At 45.4% G+C, this 23,916-nt stretch overlaps 3 protein-coding genes across 9 annotated transcripts in view; 2 read left to right on the top strand and 1 right to left on the bottom strand.

The window, feature by feature from the left end:
• Positions 1 to 13,084, bottom strand: part of LOC119564214 — a 34,395-nt gene extending 21,311 nt beyond the window's left edge. For 3 of the 7 annotated variants that reach the window (XR_006287299.1, XR_006287301.1, XR_006287300.1), the window contains exon 1: positions 90 to 452. The gene's annotated coding sequence lies outside the window, so the exon portion shown is untranslated. Of the gene's footprint in view, positions 1 to 89; positions 456 to 3,090; positions 3,146 to 13,047 lie in introns of those variants that run through there. The other 4 variants (XR_006287303.1, XR_006287305.1, XR_006287302.1 and 1 more) reach the window with 3 other exon arrangements.
• Positions 355 to 7,867, top strand: LOC119564058 (immunoglobulin gamma-1 heavy chain-like). The gene is made up of 6 exons (XM_037882577.2): positions 355 to 509; positions 1,247 to 1,588; positions 5,420 to 5,731; positions 6,910 to 7,023; positions 7,110 to 7,159; positions 7,661 to 7,867. The coding sequence occupies exons 1-6, from the start codon at positions 467 to 469 to the stop codon at positions 7,706 to 7,708; spliced, it is 909 nt and encodes a 302-aa protein (XP_037738505.1). The 5' UTR covers positions 355 to 466; the 3' UTR covers positions 7,709 to 7,867.
• Positions 13,085 to 15,424: 2,340 nt separating the features above from the next.
• On the top strand, positions 15,425 to 23,613 carry LOC119564059. The gene is made up of 6 exons (XM_037882579.2): positions 15,425 to 15,532; positions 16,222 to 16,563; positions 17,935 to 18,246; positions 19,602 to 19,715; positions 19,802 to 19,851; positions 21,103 to 23,613. The coding sequence occupies exons 1-6, from the start codon at positions 15,490 to 15,492 to the stop codon at positions 21,133 to 21,135; spliced, it is 894 nt and encodes a 297-aa protein (XP_037738507.1). The 5' UTR covers positions 15,425 to 15,489; the 3' UTR covers positions 21,136 to 23,613.
• Positions 23,614 to 23,916: the final 303 nt, after the last annotated feature.

The following is a 23,916-nucleotide window of genomic DNA, read 5'->3' as shown; positions in this document are numbered from 1 at the left end:
ATTAAAGTGATAAATCACAATTTTAACACAGTTTTCATAAACCACAATGAGAGTTTATTGCCACTTTATTAATGCTAATACCATCTGACCTTATAAATCTCTGAAGTGTAGAAAATGTTCCACCTGAATTGCAGTCAAAAGAATGTCTTGTTATGGGCATCCAATTATAACACAAATATTCCATCTGTGAGACACAACATGCTGTTACCCAGTCTGAGCCTTTTAGAGGCAAAGGACTTGTTTCCCCTCAGCTTTGCTCTGCTGGCACTAAGAGTAAGATTTTGAGTAGGGTTATCGATATCTTTTGGCCCTCTTCTTTTGTCATGCATGTCCCCCCACGATCTTTAAGAGGAAACAGAACATTTTCCTCCCCACGTGATAAAGTCTTTCATCAAGAGATCCATTAGCTGACAGGCGTCTGTCTCTCACACTGCATCATCTATTCATTACTGAAGAAAGGCACAAGATGTCCCACCAGATAGTTGGGGTGATTCTAGTCTGTCTGCATAGTAAGTATTTTAGCTTGATTCATTTCGTTCTTATTTTCCACCATGTTAAAAACAATTAACTTTCTGTAGAAGGACCTTCTGCAATTCCAAAAGGTGCTAATATCAACCTGGTGAGAGAGAAATTCACCTCTTTTTGTCCATCAATTGAAATCTTAAGAGAGGTGATGAAATATTTTATATTAAAACAACCTGAATGCCAGAGACAAACATCTTGAAAATAGTTTCTGGTTAGTATTCTGAATTAAGGTTCAAAATCTACTTTTCCTTCATGCTGATGCATTACATAGGGGCTGATGTATTTTTCTGTAGATCAAAAAGAATTTGACATACAAGTTGCTAACTTCTTAGAGGGACAAGTGGCGTTCAGCCACCCGAGATTGAGCAATAACAGGTAAGTTAATAAAAGACTCTCCCATGTACAATTTAGTAAAAAGTTTGCTACCATTGATTTGGGTAAACTCGAGTGGGAATGTGTAGCCTGGTAATTAGGACAGGGAACTAGAAGTCTGTACCTCTTGGTTCTAAACTCTGATGTTGTTCTTACATTACATTAATTCCCGCACAGGCTACATGAATCCTAACAAAAAAATTGGCTAGAAATAGAGAAAAATTATAACGAATCTTTAACAAAGTACATTTTGTTATTCTTCGATCACCTGCTCTGTATAGTGTGTTGCAAAAGCCGAACCTTTTCCAGTGCTCACTGTATTAACACACTCCTTTCTTCCCCTGTATAGTGACTGCCTCAGAAGAAGAGATACAAATTCTGCAAAGCCCAGCACAGGAGAGGCTGACCCCTGGACAGACTGCACAGCTGGACTGTAACCCTTCAAAAAAAGAATGGAGCGTTGTGTGGTACAAAGAACAGCAGAGTGGAAGTTTACAATGGATTTACCAGAGTTCTCAGTTTGCAACTCCAAATGGAAAATACTCGAGTAAAGTGGACGTGACGGCAAATAAGTTCTCTCTTAATATCAATAATGTACAAAGAAATGACTCGGGGGTTTATTACTGTGGCCTCTCTGCTTCTGTGTATGTACAGCCCAACTTCGGGAATGGGACCAGACTAATTGTCACAGGTGAGTTTCCAATGGGTCAAAATAATGATATTGCAATGCTAGCAGGTGCTGTGAAAAACTCATCCTCTTTTTTTGCAAGGTTGTAACTGATCACCATTTCAGCGTTAAGACTTGTGTATTTGTGGAAAAAGGCAGCACAGTTCAGGCAGTAACCCAGGACATGGGGTAGGGAATTAGGGGACATGGGGTAGGGAATTAGGAGACCTGGGCTCTGTTCCTGAATCACTGGGCACTTAGGGTGAAATTTTCAGAACACCCCAGGAGCCAACAGCTCCCATTTAGGTGCATAAATAAATGGCCACATTTTTAAAATGCTCCAACCAAAAATCAGCTTTTGAAAATCTGGAATAGTTTGGAAAATCTGGCCTTTAATTTCTGTGCATCTCATATTCTTCATCTCTATAATGGGGATAATGACTGTCCTGTGTGAAAGCACTTTGAGATTGATGCATGAAAAGCACCGTGTCTGTGCTAGGTGTTATTATTTCCCTGCCTTCTAGTTGGTATGTTACATTAGGAATCAGATTAGATAGTCACACTTTCTGATGTTTCCTACTGCAACTGCCTGAGTCTAGGATGTGGGGTATGTTCCACCTGCCCTGCTAACCTTATACGACTTTAATATTACTTAAGTTCTTTTCCAGGCATCCACCAACCTTCATTAAATGACTCCGTTCATGTGTTCATACAGGGGAACATTCAATGTCTCAAGCAGCACAGTATGAACTGCACATCATTCAATGGTTTCAGAGTAGCAGCCGTGTTAGTCTGTATTCGCAAAAAGAACAGGAGGACTTGCGGCACCTTAGAGACTAACACATTTATTTGAGCATAAGCTTTCGTGAGCTACAGCTCACTTCATCGGATGCATGCAGTGGAAAATACAGTGGGGAGATTTATATACATAGAGAACATGAAACAAAGGGTGTTACCATACACACTGTAACGAGAGTGATCACTTAAGGTGAGCTATTACCAGCAGGAGAGCCGGGGCGGGGGAGCAGGAGTGGGGGGAACCTTTTGTAGTGATAATCAAGGTGGGCCATTTCCAGCAGTTGACAAAAAGAAAAGGAGTACTTGTGGCACCTTAGAGACTAACCAATTTATTTGAGCATAAGCTTTCGTGAGCTACAGCTCACTTCATCGGATGAATACTGTGGAAAGTGTAGAAGATCTTTTTATATACACACAAAGCATGAAAAAATACCTCCTCCCACCCCACTCTCCTGCTGGTAATAGCTTATCTAAAGTGATCACTCTCCTTACAATGTGTATGATAATCAAGTTGGGCCATTTCCAGCACAAATCCAGGTTTTCTCAACCCCCCCCCCCCCACACACACACACACAAACCCACTCTCCTGCTGGTAATAGCTTATCTAAAGTGACCACTCTCCTTACAATGTGTATGATAATCAAGGTGGGCCATTTCCAGCACAAATCCAGGGTTTAAAAAGAACGTCTGGGGGCGGGGGTCGGAAAAAACAAGGGGAAATAGGTTACCTTGCTTAATGACTTAGCCACTCCCAGTCTCTATTCAAGTCTAAGTTAATTGTATCCAATTTGCAAATGAATTCCAATTCAACAGTTTCTCGCTGGAGTCTGGATTTGAAGTTTTTTTGTTGTAATATAGCAACTTTCATGTCTGTAATCGCGTGACCAGAGAGATTGAAGTGTTCTCCGACTGGTTTATGAATGTTATAATTCTTGACATCTGATTTGTGTCCATTTATTCTTTTACGTAGAGACTGTCCAGTTTGACCAATGTACATGGCAGAGGGGCATTGCTGGCACATGATGGCATATATCACATTGGTGGATGTGCAGGTGAACGAGCCTCTGATAGTGTGGCTGATGTTATTAGGCCCTGTGATGGCATCCCCTGAATAGATATGTGGGCACAGTTGGCAACGGGCTTTGTTGCAAGGATAGGTTCCTGGGTTAGTGGTTCTGTTGTGTGGTATGTGGTTGCTGGTGAGTATTTGCTTCAGGTTGGGGGGCTGTCTGTAGGCAAGGACTGGCCTGTCTCCCAAGATTTGTGAGAGTGTTGGGTCATCCTTCAACATCCTAGGTTGTAGATCCTTGATAATGCGTTGGAGGGGTTTTAGTTGGGGGCTGAAGGTGACGGCTAGTGGCGTTCTGTTATTTTCTTTGTTAGGCCTGTCCTGTAGTAGGTGACTTCTGGGAACTCTTCTGGCTCTGTCAATCTGTTTCTTCACTTCAGCAGGTGGGTATTGTAGTTGTAAGAATGCTTAATAGAGATCTTGTAGATGTTTGTCTCTGTCTGAGGGGTTGGAGCAAATGCGGTTGTATCGCAGAGCTTGGCTGTAGACGATGGATCATGTGGTGTGGTCAGGGTGAAAGCTGGAGGCATGTAGTTAGGAATAGTGGTCAGTAGGTTTCTGGTATAGGGTGGTGTTTATGTGACCATCGTTTATTAGCACTGTAGTGTCCAGGAAGGGGATCTCTTGAGTGAACTGGACCAGGCTGAGGTTGATGGTGGGATGGAAATTGTTGAAATCATGGTGGAATTCCTCAAGAGCTTCTTTTCCATGGGTCCAGATGATGAAGATGTCATCAGTATAGCACAAGTAGAGTAGGGGTGTTAGGGGACGAGAGCTGAGGAAGCGTTGTTCTAAGTCAGCCATAAAAATGTTGGCATACTGTGGGGCCATGCGGGTACCGATACCAGTGCCGCTAATCTGAAGGTATACATTGTCCCCAAATGTAAAATAGTTATGGGTAAGGACAAAGTCACAAAGTTCAGCCACCAGGTTAGCCGTGACATTATCGGGGATAGTGTTCCTGACGGCTTGTAGTCCATCTTTGTGTGGAATGTTGGTGTAGAGGGCTTCTACATCCATAGTGGCCAGGATGGTGTTATCAGGAAGATCACCAACGGATTGTAGTTTCCTCAGGAAGTCAGTGGTGTCTCGAAGGTAGCTGGGAGTGCTGGTAGCGTAGGGCCTGAGGAGGGAGTCTACATAGCCAGACAATCCTGCTGTCAGGGTGCCAATGCCTGAGTGTATATAAAAAGATCTTCTACACTTTCCACAGTATGCATCCAATGAAGTGAGCTGTAGCTCACGAAAGCTTATGCTCAAATAAATTGGTTAGTCTCTAAGGTGCCACAAGTCCTCCTGTTCTTTTTACACAATTCAATGTACGACTAGTGATATCTATATATTTTTGATCACACTCTGTGCCAATATTCCAAAGAGTGCACATAAAAAGGAAGGCAAGGAATTACTTTGGGCAGTACTAGAGGCTGTTCCTCAGACTAACGGGATGAATGTAATAGAAAATTTAGCCTGACTGTTATGTCTAATTAAGAATGGTTCCTCTATCAGGCTTTTCATAACTAGATATCAAAGCACCTTGGAAAGGTGACTAAGTATCATTTCCCTAATTTTTCAGTTGGGAAAACTGAGGCACAGAGAGGGGAAGTGAACTAATCTCCAAGGTCACAAAGGAAGTCAAAGACAGAGCTGGGAATAGATCTCAGGCCTCCTGACTCCCAACCTGGTGTCCTCACCACCAGACCGACCAGCTCATTCGATGTGATTTGTATGCAATCAAACATGCTGTTGGCACTCAGCAAATAATTCAGGATGGTCATATCAGGACAAACTTCCGAGCAGCGACAGATCAGGGGAGTCTCCCAAGATGGATGCTCTGGAATGTAAGACACTGATAACTGGAACACACAAAGCATTAGACATTTAAAACGTCCACTGGCTGGGGCAGGGGCAGGAGCTGGGTATGGACTAGCTGAGCTACCACTGACAGGTTCTTCCCAGTCTTTATTTTCGGTGTCTCAACTCTCTTTTAGATGCCTCCGAGCCAAGACTTTCCATTCTGGTGCCCTCAGCCCCGGAGGATGCTGAGCTTCCCCCCATCATTCCTCTGCTCTGCCTGCTCTCTGATTTCACTCCTCCCTGGAGTGAAGTTCTTTGGGACACTGGTGAGGAGGCGTCTGACAGTCAGATGGATGCTGGAGCCATAGACGGGAACGGGGTCTTTAGTGTTTGGAGCCTAACGACAATCCCTTCTGAGACGTGGAACCAGGAGACGATCTGCACTTGTACAGCCAAGGAGAGCAGCACGGGGAGAAGCATCAGTGCTACAGTCTCCAAGGAAACAGGTCCAGTATCGTATCATCCAATCTAACCTGCCTACCTGGGCATTTATCCTACACCCCTCACCGTGGTATCTGGGCACCAAGAGTCAGAGACGTCTACTCCAGGCTAGAGAAATAGATAGAATCAGACAGGATGGCTCAGGTGAATGGTAACTAATGGGAGCAAGGAGAGGTTTAGGAAACCATTGAGAGGGTGGTTGAAGTATGGGGCAGTTACAGTCGCTTCCCCAATCACACACCTTTCCCACCCCCAGCCCTTCTGAAAACCTTCATTTTTGTATGCTCGGTGGTGAGAAATGGGTTTCTGGTCAAGCAGCCCGAGCCTTCCCCTCCATGTGAGCACAGCAAGGATACAGAAAGGTCAATTGGGGTGAACCAAAGGGGAATAACTAGGGAAGGAAATCAACAAAGGGAACAGCAGGATGAATGTCAGGAATGGCTTCCTGACAGTGAGATTTAACAAGTAATGGAGCAGATGACAGGGGCAGGGCGGGGAAGCCCCTGTAAACAGGACTGGACAAAGCACTAGTGAATATAATACAGAGAACAATTCTGCAGTGCCAAGGGGGTAGCTAGAGGGCACCCAGCGTAACAGGGTCGTCTCTATCTCTGAAATTTTTGCTGACACGGCTATGCCAGTAAAAGCCTTACTGTGGACACAGTTATACCGGGATAAAGGTGCCTTATACCAGCACAGCTTATTTCTGTTCCTGAGCCAGGAGGAGTTATGTCGGCAATGTTACAACGCAGAGCTTTTAAGTTTAGTCAAGCCCTTCACCAACCAAACAAATTCCAGATGGCACAGACGGGTGTGTCCAGCCTGCAGAATGGCCATTTAATTTCCTAACTGCCTCAGCATTTGCCACAAACTTGTGCTTGGTTAACAAGGAACCACCTGGAATCTGACCATACAACTCTGGAGGTGCACACATCAGAGGAATTATCGGGGGGTGGAAGGAAGAGAAGAGAGACAGAATACCCTGGCAGATCATTTTGCAATGCCCCTGTCCCCTGTCTTTTACACATCCCATGGCTTCCGCATACAGGAGGGCAGCATGCTACAGAGCACAGAGTAATGGGTGTGGAGCTTTGGGGAAAGGAACTCCCTTTGCCCATGATGTTATATGGGAGGTTCAGATCAGGACCCATTTGTTTTGATGGGAGTTTTCTATACTCTGCAGAGAGACAAGACACTGGAGACTGTAGGATTGTGTTCTACGCTGAGCTGCCCTGTATTTTCATCCTTCTCCTCATCCAGCTGTTGATCTTGCTCTGGAGAAAGTGCCCCATCAGAGGTAACTCAGTCATAACTCTGTCTGCAGAAAAGCAGCCACTCATCACACATCCCTATAACTGTCCCTTTCTCTGTTTCATCCATCAGGGAGAGCTGTGCAAAGACAGAAGGAAATACCTATGCGGCAGATCCCACAGGTAAACTGCTTTTTCAGCTTTTGGCACATCAGAAAGACACAGCCTCTTAACAACAGGGGGCTAGAACCAGTGTCCTGGCCAATGTCCGACCCTAGTGCCTACACATTTCCTCCTGAATTCTTATTTGAGTTTATTCCCCTCTGCCCTCTTAGCGGAAGTGTTGTGTAGGGTTATCGGTACGGAAGAACTGCTGAGTTCCACCCCAGAGGTGGCTGCAGATCAGGGATGGAAAAATAGCAGTGTATATTTCTGTGAAGGACAACCAGATCGTCTAGACTGACCTCTCATATATCACAGGCCTTTCACCGAGTTACCCTAATATTGAATCCAATAGGCATTGCCTTGTGTATTTTGACTATAAACTCTTTGAGTCAGGAACTGTCTCTTTCCATGTGTTTGGAGAGCCGAGCACAATGGGGACGTCTCTGTTGGGGGCGTCTAAGTGCTGCTCTAATACAAAGAATTAATATTAATATTAGCTCTTTCCTTTTTCTATTTCAGACTGAATATGCGGCTCTGACGTACAATAACAGAAATGTTCCTCGGTGACTGATGTAGTCTCACAAAAGTGGTTTATATTTTTTTAAAAGCAAGAGATGCAAAAAGAAAGAACGAAAGAGAAAGTGAGAGAAATATGGAAAGTCTCATGTTTGTAATGTGCTATGATGTGATGTGAGTTTGTTTGAAATACAACTTCTTCCATAGTCATTTCTCTTAACACATAGTGTGGGTAGAGATCTCCATTCTTGCAAAAAGCCATGTCATTAGGGGTCATTAGTGAATTGCCTGCAGATTTGTGGGACATTAGATTTACATCTCATCTCAAACATGTCACTTCCTGCACCATAATGCCCTATCTCAGAGTTCACTCACCCCAGGGTGCCTCCTCCTGGCTGCTCAAGGGATTAGCTCCTTCCAGCTCTGACACCCCCTTCCATCAGCTCACTCTCACTCCAGCCCCACTCGCTCCTTTGGACTCTGCACTTTTCCTCTTCAGGCCTTGGCTCTCTGGCCAGGTCACTGGGTGTTTCCCCCCTCCCAGGGTATCAAAGTCCCACAGAACTAAGTGTCTCAGGCAGTCTCCAAACCCAATGCCCTGACTGTGCCACTTCCCCAGTGGCTGGTAGGGAAACCCAGGCCCACCCTCAACTCCTTGGCCCAGCTCCTAGACCCTTAAATCAGCAGCCAAGGTCTGCAACATCCTGCCTTGCTGGGGCTTTCCTGAATGTTTTCCTCCTCTGCCTCTCACCACACTATCACCCTCCTGGGTAAACCCTTCCTTCAAGACCTGGATCCTCAGGGTTTCTCCTCTGCCTCTGGGTTTCTTCCTTTCCCTCTCTAATGCCCAGAGTGTGAGGGAATGTCTACACTGCCAAGTTTCTGCGCAACAAGTTATACCACTTTTATTAAAGCGCTGGAATTAAACCGCTGTTGCGTGTCCACACTGTGTTCCTTGTGACAGTGGAGCGCATCCACATTAGCAGCTCTTGCAATGGCAAGGAAAGCAGTGCATTGTGGTAGCTATCGCACTGTGCAACTGGCCGCAGGGTGCTTTGGGAAGGGTTTGCAATGCCTCATGGGGCAGGCACAGCATCACGTGATGCAGGTTTCCCAATCCCATTGTTCCATGGGCATCCTACTACAGTGCCAGTTGCTTTTCAACTGAAGGGGCGGGGAGGGGGGGCAGAGTGTGCGACAGGGAGTGTGTGTGTGTATGGGAGGAGGGGAGAGACAGTGTGTTTTGGGGCACGCAGCGTGTCAGTGTAAGCCACACAGCTTCTGGGTGTAGTGTTCTGTCCCATCTAGTGGCACCGAGACCACTTAGAGAGAGAGAAAACGAGTCTGCTCTACAGCCTTAGCTAACAGCCAGGGGGCTCTTAGCTCATGCGGTAGGGGCTCATGCACTAAGCTCTAGAGGCCCCAGGTTCAATCCCACCTGCAGACGACCAGGGTCCGTCAGCATAACATCAGCCTGCTGTCTTGTAAATTAAGACAGCGGCAGGAAGCAACCAGTCCTGAGGCAAAGGGAGGGGGAAACCCTGACATCAGCCCTCGCCTCCCTCCCCAGCTCTCTGCACAGCAATCTGTCTCTCTCTCATACACACATCCACCTGCTTCTGTGTTCAACAGCTCGAGCATTCCACGTGAATGGCTTGCTCTGTGTCCCACAGCGGATCAGCACCGCACGCAAGGGCTGTCAGAAACGGAGCTTGGAAAGGCGAGGGGTGCACGTCTCCAGGGCAGCTGAGTTCAAAACAATGAGCAGGGTGGCCACTTGAGGGATTATGGGACACTTCCAGAGGCCAGTTGATTGCTTTCTGCGCCGTAATGTGTTTACCCTGTCAATACAGCGCTGGAGCCTCTGCGCTTTAAAGCTTATGACTTTCGCTGCAGCTGAGGAGTTTCTGCGCACTAAATGGCTTGACAGTGTGTACACCTCGGGAGTTACACTGTAGAAAGCTGCTTTACTGCGCAGTAACTTGCCAGTGTAGACAAGGCCTGACTGCAGCCCCAACTGTTCCTGCTCAGCTGGGCTCCATCATCATCATTCACCTAATCCCCCTAAGCTGTGGCCTACCCACTTAACTAGCCCCTTGTCAGCCTCATTTCCCCCACACTAGCCCCATCATGCCCCCTATCACCAGGATGGGCATTTGCTGCTGATTCAGAGGCATAGAACGGAGTTTCACAAACTGAGGAGGTGACCCTACAACCCATACTAGAGGAGGTTTCCTATCCAAGTAATGACCCTCTGTAGAGGGAGCAATATAGAGGGATCCCAGCCCAAAGCAGGGAGGGCATAAATGATTTGACCCTGTTTGACAACATTTAGTAACATTAGACACCTCCACACAAGGTCAAGAAGCCAAACTTTGGTAGAGTTGGACACAACAATCAGCTACATTTTCAAACAGATTGTTAAGCTTTATTTAAAATTCCTCTATGCAAACTGCACGTCACTAGCACAGAAACCATCACAAAATCTTGCTTTAAAAGTTCAGGAGGCTGCTGAAAAAGGAGTTTAGGATTCAGACAGTTTTTAATGCACCCATGAACTCCTCTGAGTCTGTGGCTTTCGCTCTTTTACTGAATTTCCAAAACTGACAGAAAAGTCCAAATCCAGCCTTAGCAGAGTGACAGGGGCTATTAGAACTGTCTGCACCCTAAATTCACTGATTTTGAAGACCCAGAGAATGGCTCTGTGCAAATTAAAGTTGTTCTTCATCACTTACAGATGTTTTCTCACCAATTTATACCCAGAGCCAGATTATCCTACCACTTCAATGAGAGTTGTGCATTTACAACTGATGGGCTAACCAGGCCTCTGCTGTGTCATTTACATCACTGGTTACATCCCAACGGAATTTGCCCAGAGATTCCCAGGGGAGTTTCACCTGCTTATTTGAGGCAGATGTTTGCCCTGTGCGATAACGCAAATGATGAGTGATAGAGACAGTGTGTGCAGCCATCAGATGCAATAGCAGTTCCAAGCACTGAGCCTGGCTGAATACAGCACTCTTCTATGGAAGAGCTGCTTCATTACAGGTGTGTGGGAAGGAATAAATGTTCAGTAGGAACAAAGAAGGAACTGGTAGAGCTGTTTTCAGTTTTTGTGAGAAATCAGCCCCACTATTAATAGAGCTGCTGGTAGATTCAGAAGAACAAAATAACCACCAGGACGTAGCATAATGTAGAATAAGCAAGAGATAGTTCAACACAGAACAACATCTGGTGCAGAGACAGCAGGTACCAGGGCTTTCTGACAGGTCAGACGACTGCAAACAACTCTGGTTCAAGGTGCGATTATGTAGGCGGCATTGTACCTGCTGCCTATTGTGAAGGATTTTTCCCAGAAATGGCCCTTATTGAGGTAGCTAAGGGTATATCTAAGCTGCAGCTGGCAGGGTAGTTCCCACCCCGGGTAGACAGACATGCGCTAGCTCTGCTCTAGCTAGTGTGGTGAAAATAAATAGCTGTGTGGCCACAGCAGCATGGGCCATGGCTCGGGCCAACTCTACGAGTTCGTGTCCAGGAGGTCGGGCAGAATTGAACTTGGGACGTCAGCCCGAGCTGCCACCTGGGCCGCCGTGGCCACACCGCTATCTTTCAATGCACTACATTGAGCCGCTACCCTCCCAGCTGCAGTGTAGACGTCCCCTAAATGGGAGCTGGGCTCTTCTGGAAGTGTGGCCCCAGCCGCGGGTGATGAACAGCTGAGAAACGGGCTTCTCCCTGCTGCCTCAGTATTTTACCCCCACTGAGCCTTATTGCTTGACAACATGATACTGAACGGTAATTTGGGACCAGATTCTCAGCTGGTGTAAATCAGCATCGCTCCACTGAAGACAATGAACTGAGGCTGATTTACACTAGTTGAGGATCTGGCTCACGAAGGATTTAAGTGAATCCTGAATGCTCACAGTGGCTTGCTTGAGAAATGAGACCAGGAAATCCCTGTAGCTGGATTTCCAGACTCCAGAACAGCTCAGCCTTTGTCACCTGCTTCCAAACTGTGCAGTTTCTGATCTTGCATTTTTGCACAATCCAAACTCCCATTGATTTGAGTGGAATAGTGCTGGGTGCAACAGGAACGCAGGGTGTGGCCTTGTAGCCCAGAGTTTGTGGGACTGTAAGGTGCATCTTGGGTAGGGTGACCAGAAGTCACGCTTTTAAAGGGACAGTCCCGTTTTTTGGGACTTTTTCTTATATAGGTGCCTATTACCCCTCACCCCCTGTTGTTTCACGGTTGCTATCTGGTCACCCTAATCGTGGATATACTGCAAACACTTCACGCAGCACACTACAACATGATTAATCCTCTGATTGGGGTTTCTTTGATACTTGTGCATATTCTTTGGCTCCCTTTTATGATAATAATTCCAGGAACATCAGGAGTAGATCCCAAAGCGCTTTACAAAGGAGGTCAGTAACCTTATCCATTTTACAGATGGGGAAACTGAGGAACAGAGCGGGGAAGTGACTTACTCAAGATAACCCAACAGCAGAGCTAGGAATAGAACCCATGTCTCTGTCCAGCACTCTATCCACTAGGCAACACTGCACAGCGGATAATTAGTGACTGATACATTCTTTCTCTATGCATCCCCTGGCTGCAGATGAACTGGGGGGAGCAGTTCACACTTCCTTGGTAACCGAACGCAGGGAGTGAGACCTGAAAAAACAAACAACCCAAGCACTTTGTAGCAGAACAAACAAAAGAAAAGTGGCAAAATAAGTGGGCTGAAACTGACCACAGCGGCAAGTGCAGCTTTCCGAGCAGCCAGTTCTGATCTATTTTTAAATGATTGGCCCTTTACGGCTGTTTGTCCTGTAGTCTGTGGTTTTATAAGATCGGTTTCCATTTGTTTTTATAAAACATAATGTACTAATGAAATCAATAAAAACGATGACAGTAACTTTGTCTTTGTCTTGGCTTTTAGTAGACTTATATTGGAGAAGATCGTGTGTAATATGGATTTGTATCATTTAAGTGTGACTGGGGAAAATAGTCTTAGGGCAAATTTTCAAACATGCCCAAGTAACGTAGATTCAAAACCTCCTATTGTTTTTGCAAACGTCCCTAGTGCCGCCCTATCTGCATCTTTAAGCACCTAAATACCTTGAAATATGGTTTTCATGAGCCTAGCTACCATTGAAAGTCAGCAGGACTTAGATTACCAAGGACTTACATCACTTTTGAAAATGAGACTTAGGCTCCTAAATTATTTAGGTATTTGTGCCCCAAAGTGACTAGATTTCTGTTATAGCCAGGTCTACAATGTCATCATGGCAATTGTTAGAAAATTTCAGGCAGAGGTAGAGGAAAACTACCATAACAAAGGGAGGGAGCAGAGGGCAGGTGGGGGGTTGGAGAGCCCTGGACTCACCCTGCAGTGGCACCTTCTGTCCCGTGGGGCTGGGTCCAGCTTGGGGCATTGCGATCTGGCCCACTTGGTCACAGTGCCGCTCACGTTTGGTATGACTGCCTCTCTGTAGATGGAAAAAGAAAAGGAGGACTTGTGGCACCTTAGAGACTAACCAATTTATTTGAGCATAAGCTTTCGCGAGCTACAGCTCACTTCATCGGATGTAGATGGAAACGGAGGGACAAATGTGCTAAACCTGAGACCACGTGGGCCAGGTTGCAACGTCCATTGCTAGGAGCCGGCCCAGACTCGGTGGCCAGGAACTATCATTGCAGGGGTCATGGAATTTACTCAGATTCATGGTTACTGCGAACACCACACCAAAAACATAGCCTGAATTCTAGCTAAGTTGATTTGAATGGTCAATAGGACCTTTGTATGGTACGATGCTAATGTAGCTGTACAAAACACATCTATGGCACTAGGTCCCCAGTTCAGCAAAGCTCTGTTAATTTAGCTGTGTATTTATTTCTCCTCACCACCCTGCTGCAGAAAAGGGAGGAAATATCCCCATTTTACAGCTGGGGAGTGGAGGCCCAGAGAGACTTGGGGTAACATGTTCAAAAGCCCCTAAGTGATTTGGGAAGCAGAGTCCCACTTTCAACAGGGACTCAGGCTTGAAAGTCATTGGGATGTAAGTGATCGGCAACACATAGAGCCTGTGGCAGAGCAGGGATTTAATGGAAAGCCCCTAAATCCCTGGCTAGCACCTTAACAACTGCACCATCTTTCCTCTCTTCAAGCATGTGCTGAAGTCCCAGTGAACCAGTTAGGCCAGGAAAGGTGTTTGCACCACATTCAACGTCCCCTTGAGCTAGGTATCAATGAGACACGGGTCAGAACCAGGCCCTCATCCTGGTCCCTTGGTGCTGCTCCCATGGCACCAAGGGAGCAGGAACTAGCTACACATGCCAGGGGGTGTTAAGGCAACACAGCCAGCCCTTGCAGCCAACAGCCCTTGGCGTGTCATGTGGAAGGAGCAGTCTGCACTTGGGGTGTCCCCAGCTGGCAAACGACTCTTTGGGAGTCATGACCTGCTGGTGCAGTTTAGAGCAACCTCCAGGCTGGGCCAGCTTATATATGGCCTGAAGTTGAACATGGGAGAATAGGAGAGTGGGCTCAGCCAAGGTTTTGGCCTGATTTGCAGAAGGATTTTATTGAGGCTGAGGTTTGAAAGGGCAATTTCGGTGCTCAATTCATCTGGCCAATCACATCTCCAATGGAACTTTGCAACTCTCAGCCTTAATGTTCAAGTGAAGGCAAGCCACAGATTGCGGGGTTGACAACTGTTCAGAGGGCATGGATTTGGAATCTCTTAGTGGGCATTTCATTTTGCTTTCTCCAAAAAGCATTTTGCACATTGCTTTAAGTAAGATGCATTCTGCACATATCTGAAATAAGTGTCCTAAAAGTAGGTTTTGCCCCAAATTTTCCAGAGTGGGGTGACTCCACCACACTGTCATATTCTAGCCCCATCCGTTGCTTTCCCAGGTGGCCCCATGCCCAGAGACCCCCTTTTCTTAATCTATCGTAATAATTAAACACACAAGTTAAGGTGTATTTTTGCTAATTTCACCCCTTCCAGAATGCCCAGTGGGCCTGTTTGTTGGTTTCCTCCATCCTTTGCTAAAATCATTTTATATGCCTCTTGGTGGCTGTTCACCGCATACAATAGAGAAGTTAGACAAAAAACATCAAATACTCTTGCTGAAAGTTTGCAACCTAACACTACCTTTATTCTTAGAATCCAGAATGATAACACACAGTAACCAAAAACAGAGAGAGACAAAGCAGGCTGCTCCATAAGGCAGAGAAGGAAAATTCACCTATCTTGTTCTAGGCTGGCTCTTTCCAGACTGACTGCTGCTGCTCCCAGATTGCACACTTCCCCACACACAACAAGCAGGACCAGGAAAAAACCCTGAAATTAAAAGTGATAAATCACAATTTTAACACAGTTTTCATGAACCTTTTTATGCCTTTTTATTGATGCTCATACCATCTGACCTTATCAATCCCTGAAGCAGAGAAAATATTCCACCTGAATTGCAGTCAGAAGAATGTCTTGTTATGGGCATCCAATTATAACACAAATATTCCATCTGAGACACACACCATGCTGTTACCCAGTCTGAGCTTGAACTTCTTCTCTTATAGATTTTGGAGGCAAAGGAATATTTTCTCCCAGGTTTACTCTGTTGGTTCTCAGAGCAGGTTTTGAATGGGGTTATTAATATCTCCTGACCCTCTTCCTTTGTCATGCATGTTGCCCCACAGATCTTTGAGAGGAAACAGAACATTTTCCTCTCCACGTGACAAAGTCTTTCATCAAGAGATCCATTAGCTAGCAGGCGTCTGTCTGTCTCAAAGCATCACCTATTCATTACTGAAGAAAGGCACAAGATGTCCCACCACATAGTTGGGATGATTCTAGTCTATCTGCGGAGTAAGTATTTTAGCCTGATTTATTTCATGCTTCTTCTCTACAATTAACTTTATGCATAACGTCCTTCTGCAATTCCAAGAGATTCTAACATCAGCCTGGTGAGAGAGAAATTCACATCTTTTAGTCCATCAATTGAAATCTAAGGAAAGGTGATGAAATATTCTATTTTAAAATAACCTGAATGCCAGATATTAACACCTTGAGAATAGTTTCTAGTTAATATCCTGCATTGGGGTGCAAAATTTATTTTTCTTTTATGCTGATGTCTTACATACGTTCTGATGTATTTTTCTGCAGAATGATCAAAGAGAGAATTTGAAACACAAAGGGTTATGTTAGTAAAAGCCTCTCCCATGTACAATATAGTCAAATGAAGGGTTTTTACCATTGCTTTTGGTAAGTTCAAGTGGGGATATGTAGCCTGGTGATTAGTGCTGGGAACTGGAAGTATGTACCCCTGGGTTCTGAACACTGAGGTTGTTTTTTGTTGTTACATTACATTAATTCCTGCACAGGCTACATGAATCCTAACAAAACAAATGGCTAGAAATAGAGAAAATTAAAATGAATATTTAATAAATATGTGCTTTATATTATTCTTGGATCATCTGCTCTGTAAAGTGTATTGCAAAAGCCCAGGCTTGTCCAGTGCTCGCTATATTAACATACTCCTTTCTTCCTCTGTATAGTGGCTGCCTCGGAAGAAGGGGTACAAATCCTGCAAAGCCCAGCACAGCTGTGGCTGACTTCTGGACAGACTGCAAAGCTGTACTGTAGAATATCAAAAGAAGAATGGCGAGTTCTGTGGTACAAGGAACAACAGAATGGAAGTTTACATGGCATTCATCAGAGTTCTGAGTTTGAACCTTCAAATGGAAAATACTCAAGTAAAGTGAACATTACGGCAAACACGTTTTCTCTACTTATCAGTAACGTACAAAGAGATGACTCAGGGGTTTATTACTGTGGCCTCTCTACCTCTATGTATCTACAGCCCAACTTTGGGAATGGGACCAGACTAATTGTCACAGGTGAGTTTTCAGTGCCTCAGAACAATGATAACGTAATGCTAGGTGGTGTTTGAAAAAAATCATCTTTTTTTGGCTAGGTTGTGACCAATCCCCCTGTTTCAGCTTTAAGCCATCGGCATTTGTGCATAGAGGCAGCACGGTCCAGGCAGTGACCCAGGGCATAGGGTTGGGATTTAGAAGACCTGGATTCTGTTCCTGAAACACTGGGCACAGGGGGGGTGAGATATTTAAAAGATATTTAAAAGAAATCAGCACCCAACAGCTCCCATTTAGGTGCCCAAATAAATGACGGGATTTTTAAAACGCTCCAATCAAAACCTCGATTTTGAAAATCTGGAACATTTTGGAAAATCTGACCTTGGGTTTCTCTGCATCTCAAATTCCTCGTCTGTATAATGGGGACAATGAGTCTCCTGTGTAAAAGCACTTTGAGACCTATGGATGAAAAACAGTGCTAGGTGTTATTTCCCTGCCTTCTAGTTGGTATGTTACATTAGGAATCAGATTTGATAGTCACACTTGCTGATGATTCCTACTGAAACTGTCTGAGCCTAGGACATGGGGTATGTTTCAACTGTCCTGCTATCCTATTAAGACTTTAATACTAATCAGATTCTTTTTCAGGCGTTCACGAAGCTTCATGAAAAGATTCCACCCATGTGTTCATATAGTGGAATATTCATTGTCTCTCAAGCAGCACATATGAATTGAACATAATAACTCAATGTACCACTAGAAATCTATATATTTTTGATCCACATATGTGCAAATATTCCAAAGACTGTACATAAAAAAGAAGGCATGGAATTACTTTGGATGCTACTAGAGGCTGTATCTCAGACAAACGGGATGAATGTAATAATGGGAAAATTTAGACTGACTATAATATTTAAGCAAGACAGGTTCCTCTATCAGGCTTTTCATCCATAAATCTCAAAGCACCTCACACAAGTGACTAAGTAGAGTTACCTTAACTTTTCAGTTGGGGAAATGGAGGCACAGATGCAAGGTGAACTTGTCTCCAAGGTCACACAATAAGTCAGAGACAGAGCTGGGGATAGATCTTAGGGCTCCTAACTCCTGGTCTGGTGTCCTCACCACCAGACTTATCAGCTCTTCCTCTGCCTTTGTACTGAACCAAACATCCTGTCGGCACTCAGCAAATAATCCATGATGATCATATCAGGACAAACTTCCGAGCACCGATGGATCTGGCCCTACAGTGTAAGACACTGAAAACTGGCACAGAGAAAGCATTAGACATTTAAAACGTCCTGCACTGGCTGTGGCAGGGGTAGGAGCTGAGTAGGGACTAGCTGAGCTACCGGTAACAGATCTTTCCAACCTCTAGTTTCTGTGACTCTCCTTTAGATGCCTCCGAGCCGACTCTTTCCATCCTGGTTCCCTCCAACCCAGAGGATGCTGAGCTTCCCCCCATCATTCCTCTGCTCTGCCTGCTCTCTGATTTCACTCCTCCCTGGAGTGCTGTTCTCTGGGACATGGGTGAGGAGGTGTCTCAGGGTCTGATGGATGCTGGAGCCATAGACGGGAATGGGGTCTTTAGTGTTTGGAGCCTAATGATAATCCCTTCTGAGACGTGGAACCAGGAGACGATCTGCAATTGCACAGCCAAGGAGAGCAGCACGGGGAGAAGCATCAGTGCTACAGTCTCCAGGGAAACAGGTCCAGTATCCTATCATCCAATGTAACCTGCCTATATGGGTATTTATGCTACATCCCTCACTGTGGGTCAGCAGCATCTACTGCAGGCTGAAGGAATAGACAGAATCAGACGGGATGGCTCAGGTGAATGATAACTAATGGGAGCGAGGAGAGGTTTTGGAAACCATTGAGAGGGTGCTTGACTTGTGGGGCAGACAGTTATGGTCGCTCCCCTGTCCATCTCAGGCTATGAGCCTCTGCGCGGTATCTGGGCACCAAGAGTCAGTGACATCTACTCCAGACTAGAGAAATAGACTGAATAAGATGGGATGGCTCAGGTGAATGATAACTAATGGGAGCGACCATTGAGAGGGTGCTTGAAGTGTGGGGAAGACAGTTACGGTTGCTCTCCATCACCCACCTATCCCACCCCCAGGCCTTCTGAAAACCTTCATTTTTCAACCCTCCCAGTGCTGAGAAATGGGTTTCTGGTCAAGCAGCCCGAGTCTTCCCCTCCATGTGAGCACAGGAAGGACACAGAAGGGTCACTTGGGTAAGCCAAAGGGGAACAACTAGGAGCACCGGGAAGGAAATCATCAAAGGGAAGAGTAGGATGAATATCAGGAATGACTGCCTGACAGCGAGATCTAACAGACAATTGAGATATAACAGATGCCCCGGACAGGCCTGGAAGCCCCTGTAAACAGAACTGGACATAGCACTAGTGAATATAACATAAGGAACAATCCTGCAGTGGCCAGGGGGGAGCCAGAGGTCACCCAGTGAAGCAGGATTGTCTCCATCTCTGAATTTTTGCCAACCTAGTAATGCCAGTAAAAACCTTAGTGTGGATGCAATTATACTGGCATAAAGGTGCCTTACACCAGCACAGCTTATTTCAGTTCCTGAGCCAAGAGGAGTTATACAGGAATGTTACAGTGGCAACACTTTTAAGTGTAGATGAGCCCTTCACCAAGCAAACGAATTCCAGCTGGCACAGATGGGTGTGTCCAGCCTGCCGAATGGACATTTAATTTCCTAATTGCCTCAGCATTTGTTGCAAACTTGTGCTGGGAAAAGAGGAACCACCTGGAATCTGACCACAGCACTCAAAGATCCACACATTAGAGGAATTTGGGGGTGGAGAGAGAGAGGGATTTCACATGGCAGTCTGTTGGCCTATGATTTTTGCAAGGTCCCTTTCCCCTGTCCTTTGCACATCCCACGGCCTCCTTATACAGGAGGGCAGCATGCTACAGAGCACAGAGTAATGGGTGTGGAGCTTTGGGGAAAGGACCTCCCTTTGCCCATGATGTTATGTGGGAGGTTCAGATCAGGACCCATTTGTTTTGATGAGAGTTTTCTATACTCTGCAGAGAGACAAGACGCTGGAGACTGTGGGATTGTGTTCTACGCTGGGCTGCCCTGTATTTTCATCCTTCTCCTCATCCAGCTGTTGATCTTGCTCTGGAGAAAGTGCTCTATCAGAGGTAACTCAGTCATAACTCTGACTGCTATGAAGCAGCCACTCATCACACATGCCTATAACTGTCCCTTTCTCTGGTTCTTCCATCAGGGAGAGCTGTGCAAAGACAGAAGGAAATACCTATGAGGCAGATCCCACAGGTAAATAGCTTTTTCAGCCTCTGGCACATCAGAAAGATACAGTATACTAACAACAGGGGTCTAGAACCAGTGTCCTAGCTGATTTCCTACCCTAGTATCTACACATTGCTTCCTGAATTCTCATTTGAATTTATTCTTCTCTGCCCTTCCAGTGTAAGTGTTGTGTAGGGTTATCGGTACAGAAGAATTGCTGTGTTCCACCCCAGAAGTGGCTGCAGATCAGGGATGGTGAAATAGTGTAGTGTATACATCTGTGAGGGACCACCAGATCATCTAGTCTGTCCTCATGTATATCTCAAGCCACCAACACCACCCAGCCACTACACACTAACCGCAGTAACAAGGACAAAAAATAACCAACAACAAAAGAGAAATCTACACCACTGAAATGTGTTCTTCACATTCTTACAACACAAAAGCCCATCAGCTGATTCCCTTGGAACTTTCCAAATAAAATTCTTCGTTGGGAGAAGCTGGGCATGAAACAATCCAGGCTGGTGAGAAATTTCTTAGAGAAAGTCAGAAGGGTTTGGAATAGAAATGCTCTAAGTAACTTAATGAGAAGGGATCAAATCCATAGGACACCACCACACCCCAGCGCCACCATATGCACTGAGGTGATAGAGATGAGAATTTGGCCCAGAGTTGCTCATATGATCCTAATCTGCAAAACACCCTGTCTAGTTACATAGTGTTGTTGGAGCCGGGTTGGTTCCAGAATATCAGAGAAAGAAGGTGGGTGAGGTGATATCTGTTACTGGAGCAACTTGGGTTGGTGAGAGAGACCGACAATCTTTTGGAATTACACAGAAAGCTTTTCTCTTTCGCCAACAGAAGTTGCTCCCATAAAAGATATTACCTCACCCACCTAGTCTGGCTATGGCATTCTGCAAGGACAGTGTTAATTAAATGCATGAGATTATGGATTCTCATTAAGCATATTACCGTACAGGAGGCAGTGTGGGCCAATAGAAGACACTGGACTGAGAGTCAGGAATTTTTTTCCTGGTTCAGCCGCTGACCCGCTGAGCAACCTTCACCAAGACACTTTAGCTCTCGGTGCTTCCGTTTCCCCTCCCCCACTTTGTGGCATTGTGTATTTTGACTGTAAACTCTGGGGCAGGGGCTGCCTCTTTCTATGTGTGTGGAGAGCCCAGCACAACGGGGCCTCAGTCTCTGTTGGGTCTTCTAAGTGCTGCTCTAATACAAAGTATTAATAATAAGACCAGGTCTTTCCTTTTTCTATTTCAGACTGAATATGCAACTCTGACGTACAATAACTGAAATGCTCCTCAGTGACTGATGTAGTCTCACAAAAGTGGTTTATATTTTTTAAAACAAGAAATGCAAAAAGAAATAATGAAAGAGAAAGAGAGAAATACGGAAAGTCTCATGTTTGTAATGTGCTATGATGTGATGTGCGTTTGCCTGAAATACAACCACTTTCATAGTCAGTTCTCTGAACCCGCAGTCTCCATTCTGCAAAAAAGCCGCATGGGGTCATTAGCGATTTCCCTGCAGGTCCGTGCGGCATTGATTTTCCATCTCATGTCAAACATGTCACTTCCTGCACCATAGCCCCCTGTCACAGAATTCACTCACCACAGGGCACCTCCTTCTGACTGCTCATGGGATTAGCTCCTCCTAATTAACTCCTCCTTTCTCAACTGCAAACCTTAACACAATGATTAATGCAAAACCTTTACCCACGAAAGACAAAAGAAGAAACTTGGCGAACAGCATGATTGTAACAAACAATAGCCTGAAAGATGAAATCTAAAAGCTCACTTCTCGTACGCTGCTTAAGAGCAAAAGGTCCAACATCCTGGTCAGCTCGGGTGACGAACGCCTCCTGAGGGGATGTGCTGGGGATCTGTTGCGGCATTTGATGAAATATGGATATATTTTAATGATTCAGAATAACAAAATGAACACCAGGAAGTCACACATTGTAGAATGTGCAAGAGACAGTTCAACGCAAAACAACATCTAGTGCAGAGACAGCACGTACCAGGGCTGTCTGACAGGTCAGACAACAGCATACAAGAGTGGTTAATGGTGCAATTGTGTGGACAGCATTGTACCTTCTGCCTATTGCAAATGATTTTCCCATGAGATCAGCACCCACCATTGGGGCCAGAATTTTAAAGAGCCCAGTTTCCTAAATAGGCTCCACACAAATAATATGATTTTCCAAGGGCTCAGCACCCAGCAGCCTCCACTGGCACTCTTATGGCTGGATTCCCAAGAGATCAGTGTCCATTGGGCGTGTAATGCACCAAGAACTTGTACAAATCTGGCCCTTCTTTAGGTGCCTAATAGTACGTCTGCTCTGCAGCTGGCAGGGTAGTTCCCAGCCTGGGTAGACAGACTTGCTCAAACCACTGTGGTGAAAATAGCAGTCTGGCCACAGCAGAATGGCTAGTGGCTCAAGCCAGCTGTGCAAATACGTCGGGCATAACTGCACTCGGAGGTCAGCCTGAGCTCTCACCTGTGCCACCGTGGCCACACCGCTATCCTTCAGTGCGCTACATTGAGCAACTACCCTCCCAGCTGCAGTGTGGACGTACCCTAAATGGGAGCTCGGCTCTTCTGAAAATGTGGCCCCAACCGGGGGTGATGAACACTTGAGAAATGGCCTTCAGGAGCTAGCGCATCTCCCTGCTGCCTCAGTATTTTATCCATCACTGCATCTTATTGCTTGACAACATCATACTGAACGGTAATTTGGGACCAGATCCTCAGCTAATGTAAAACAGCATCGCTCCACTGACGCCAATGAACTGAGGCTGATTTACTCTAGTTGAGGATCTGGCCCTTGGAGGACATGAAGTGAATCATGAATGCTCACAATGTGGCTCCCTCAAGAAATAAGACCAGGAAATCCCTGTGGCTGAATTTCCAGACTCTAGAACAGCTCAAGCTTAGTCACCTTCCTCCAAACTGTGCACTTTCTGATCCTGCACATCCCAAACTCCCATTGATTTAAGTGGAGTAGTGCTGGGTGCACAAGGAATTCAAGATCTGGCCTTGTTAACTCAGCATTTGTGGAGCAGTAAGCTGCATCGTGAGTGCACTGCAAACGCTTCATGCAGCACGATACACCATGATTAGTCCCCTGATTGGTGTGGCTTTGATACCTCTTAATGTTGTTTGGCTCCTCATTTATAATAACAATTCTAGACTCATCATGAGTAGATCCCAATGTGCTTTACCAAGGAGGCAAGTAACGTTATCTCAATTTTACAGATGGGGAAACTGAGGCACATAGCGGTAAAGTCTCTCACCAAGATAACCCAGCAGCAGAGCTGGGAACAGAACCCACGTCTCCATCCAGTGCTCTATCTACTAGAACATGCTATGTAGTGGATATTTAGTTACTGATATAATTTCTCAACTTCTCTGGCTTGTGCCAGAACCTTTTGTTGATTTCACGTGGCTGAAAAGTAAATTCCAGTTGTTGTGGTTATTTCATGGACTGTTCTGCTTCATCTTTGCTCTAACCGTCCACTGGCTACAGATGAACAGAGGGCAGCAGCTTACACTTCCTTGGTTACCAAAAGCTAGGAGAGAGACCTGAGAAAGCAATCAGCCCAAGCACTGTGCTAGCTGAACAAACGAAAAAAAAGTAGCAAAATAAGTGGGCTGAAACTGACCACAGCGGCAAGTGCAGCTTTCCGAGCAACCCATTCTGATCTATTTTTAAACGATTGGCCCTTTACAGCAAACATGGCTGTTTGTCCGTAGCCTGTGGTTTTATAAGATCGGTTTCCATTTGTTTTTATAAAACATAATGTACTAATGAAATCAATAAAAACGATGACAGTAACTTTATCTTTGTCTTGGCTTTTAGTAGACTTATATTGGAGAAGATCGTGTGTAATATGAATTTGTATCATTTAAGTGTGACTGGGGAAAATAGTCTTAGGGCAAATTTTCAAACATGCCCAAGTAACGTAGATTCAAAACCTCCCATTGTTTTTGCAAACGTCCCTAGGTGCCGCCCTATCTGCATCTTTAAGCACCTAAATACCTTGAAATATGGTTTTCATGAGCCTAGATACC

This window comes from Chelonia mydas, chromosome 24 (assembly GCF_015237465.2).
Source record: "Chelonia mydas isolate rCheMyd1 chromosome 24, rCheMyd1.pri.v2, whole genome shotgun sequence".
Taxonomy (NCBI): domain Eukaryota; kingdom Metazoa; phylum Chordata; order Testudines; family Cheloniidae; genus Chelonia; species Chelonia mydas.
Note: the sequence above shows the minus strand (reverse complement) of the source record. Positions and strands in the feature narration are given on the sequence as shown.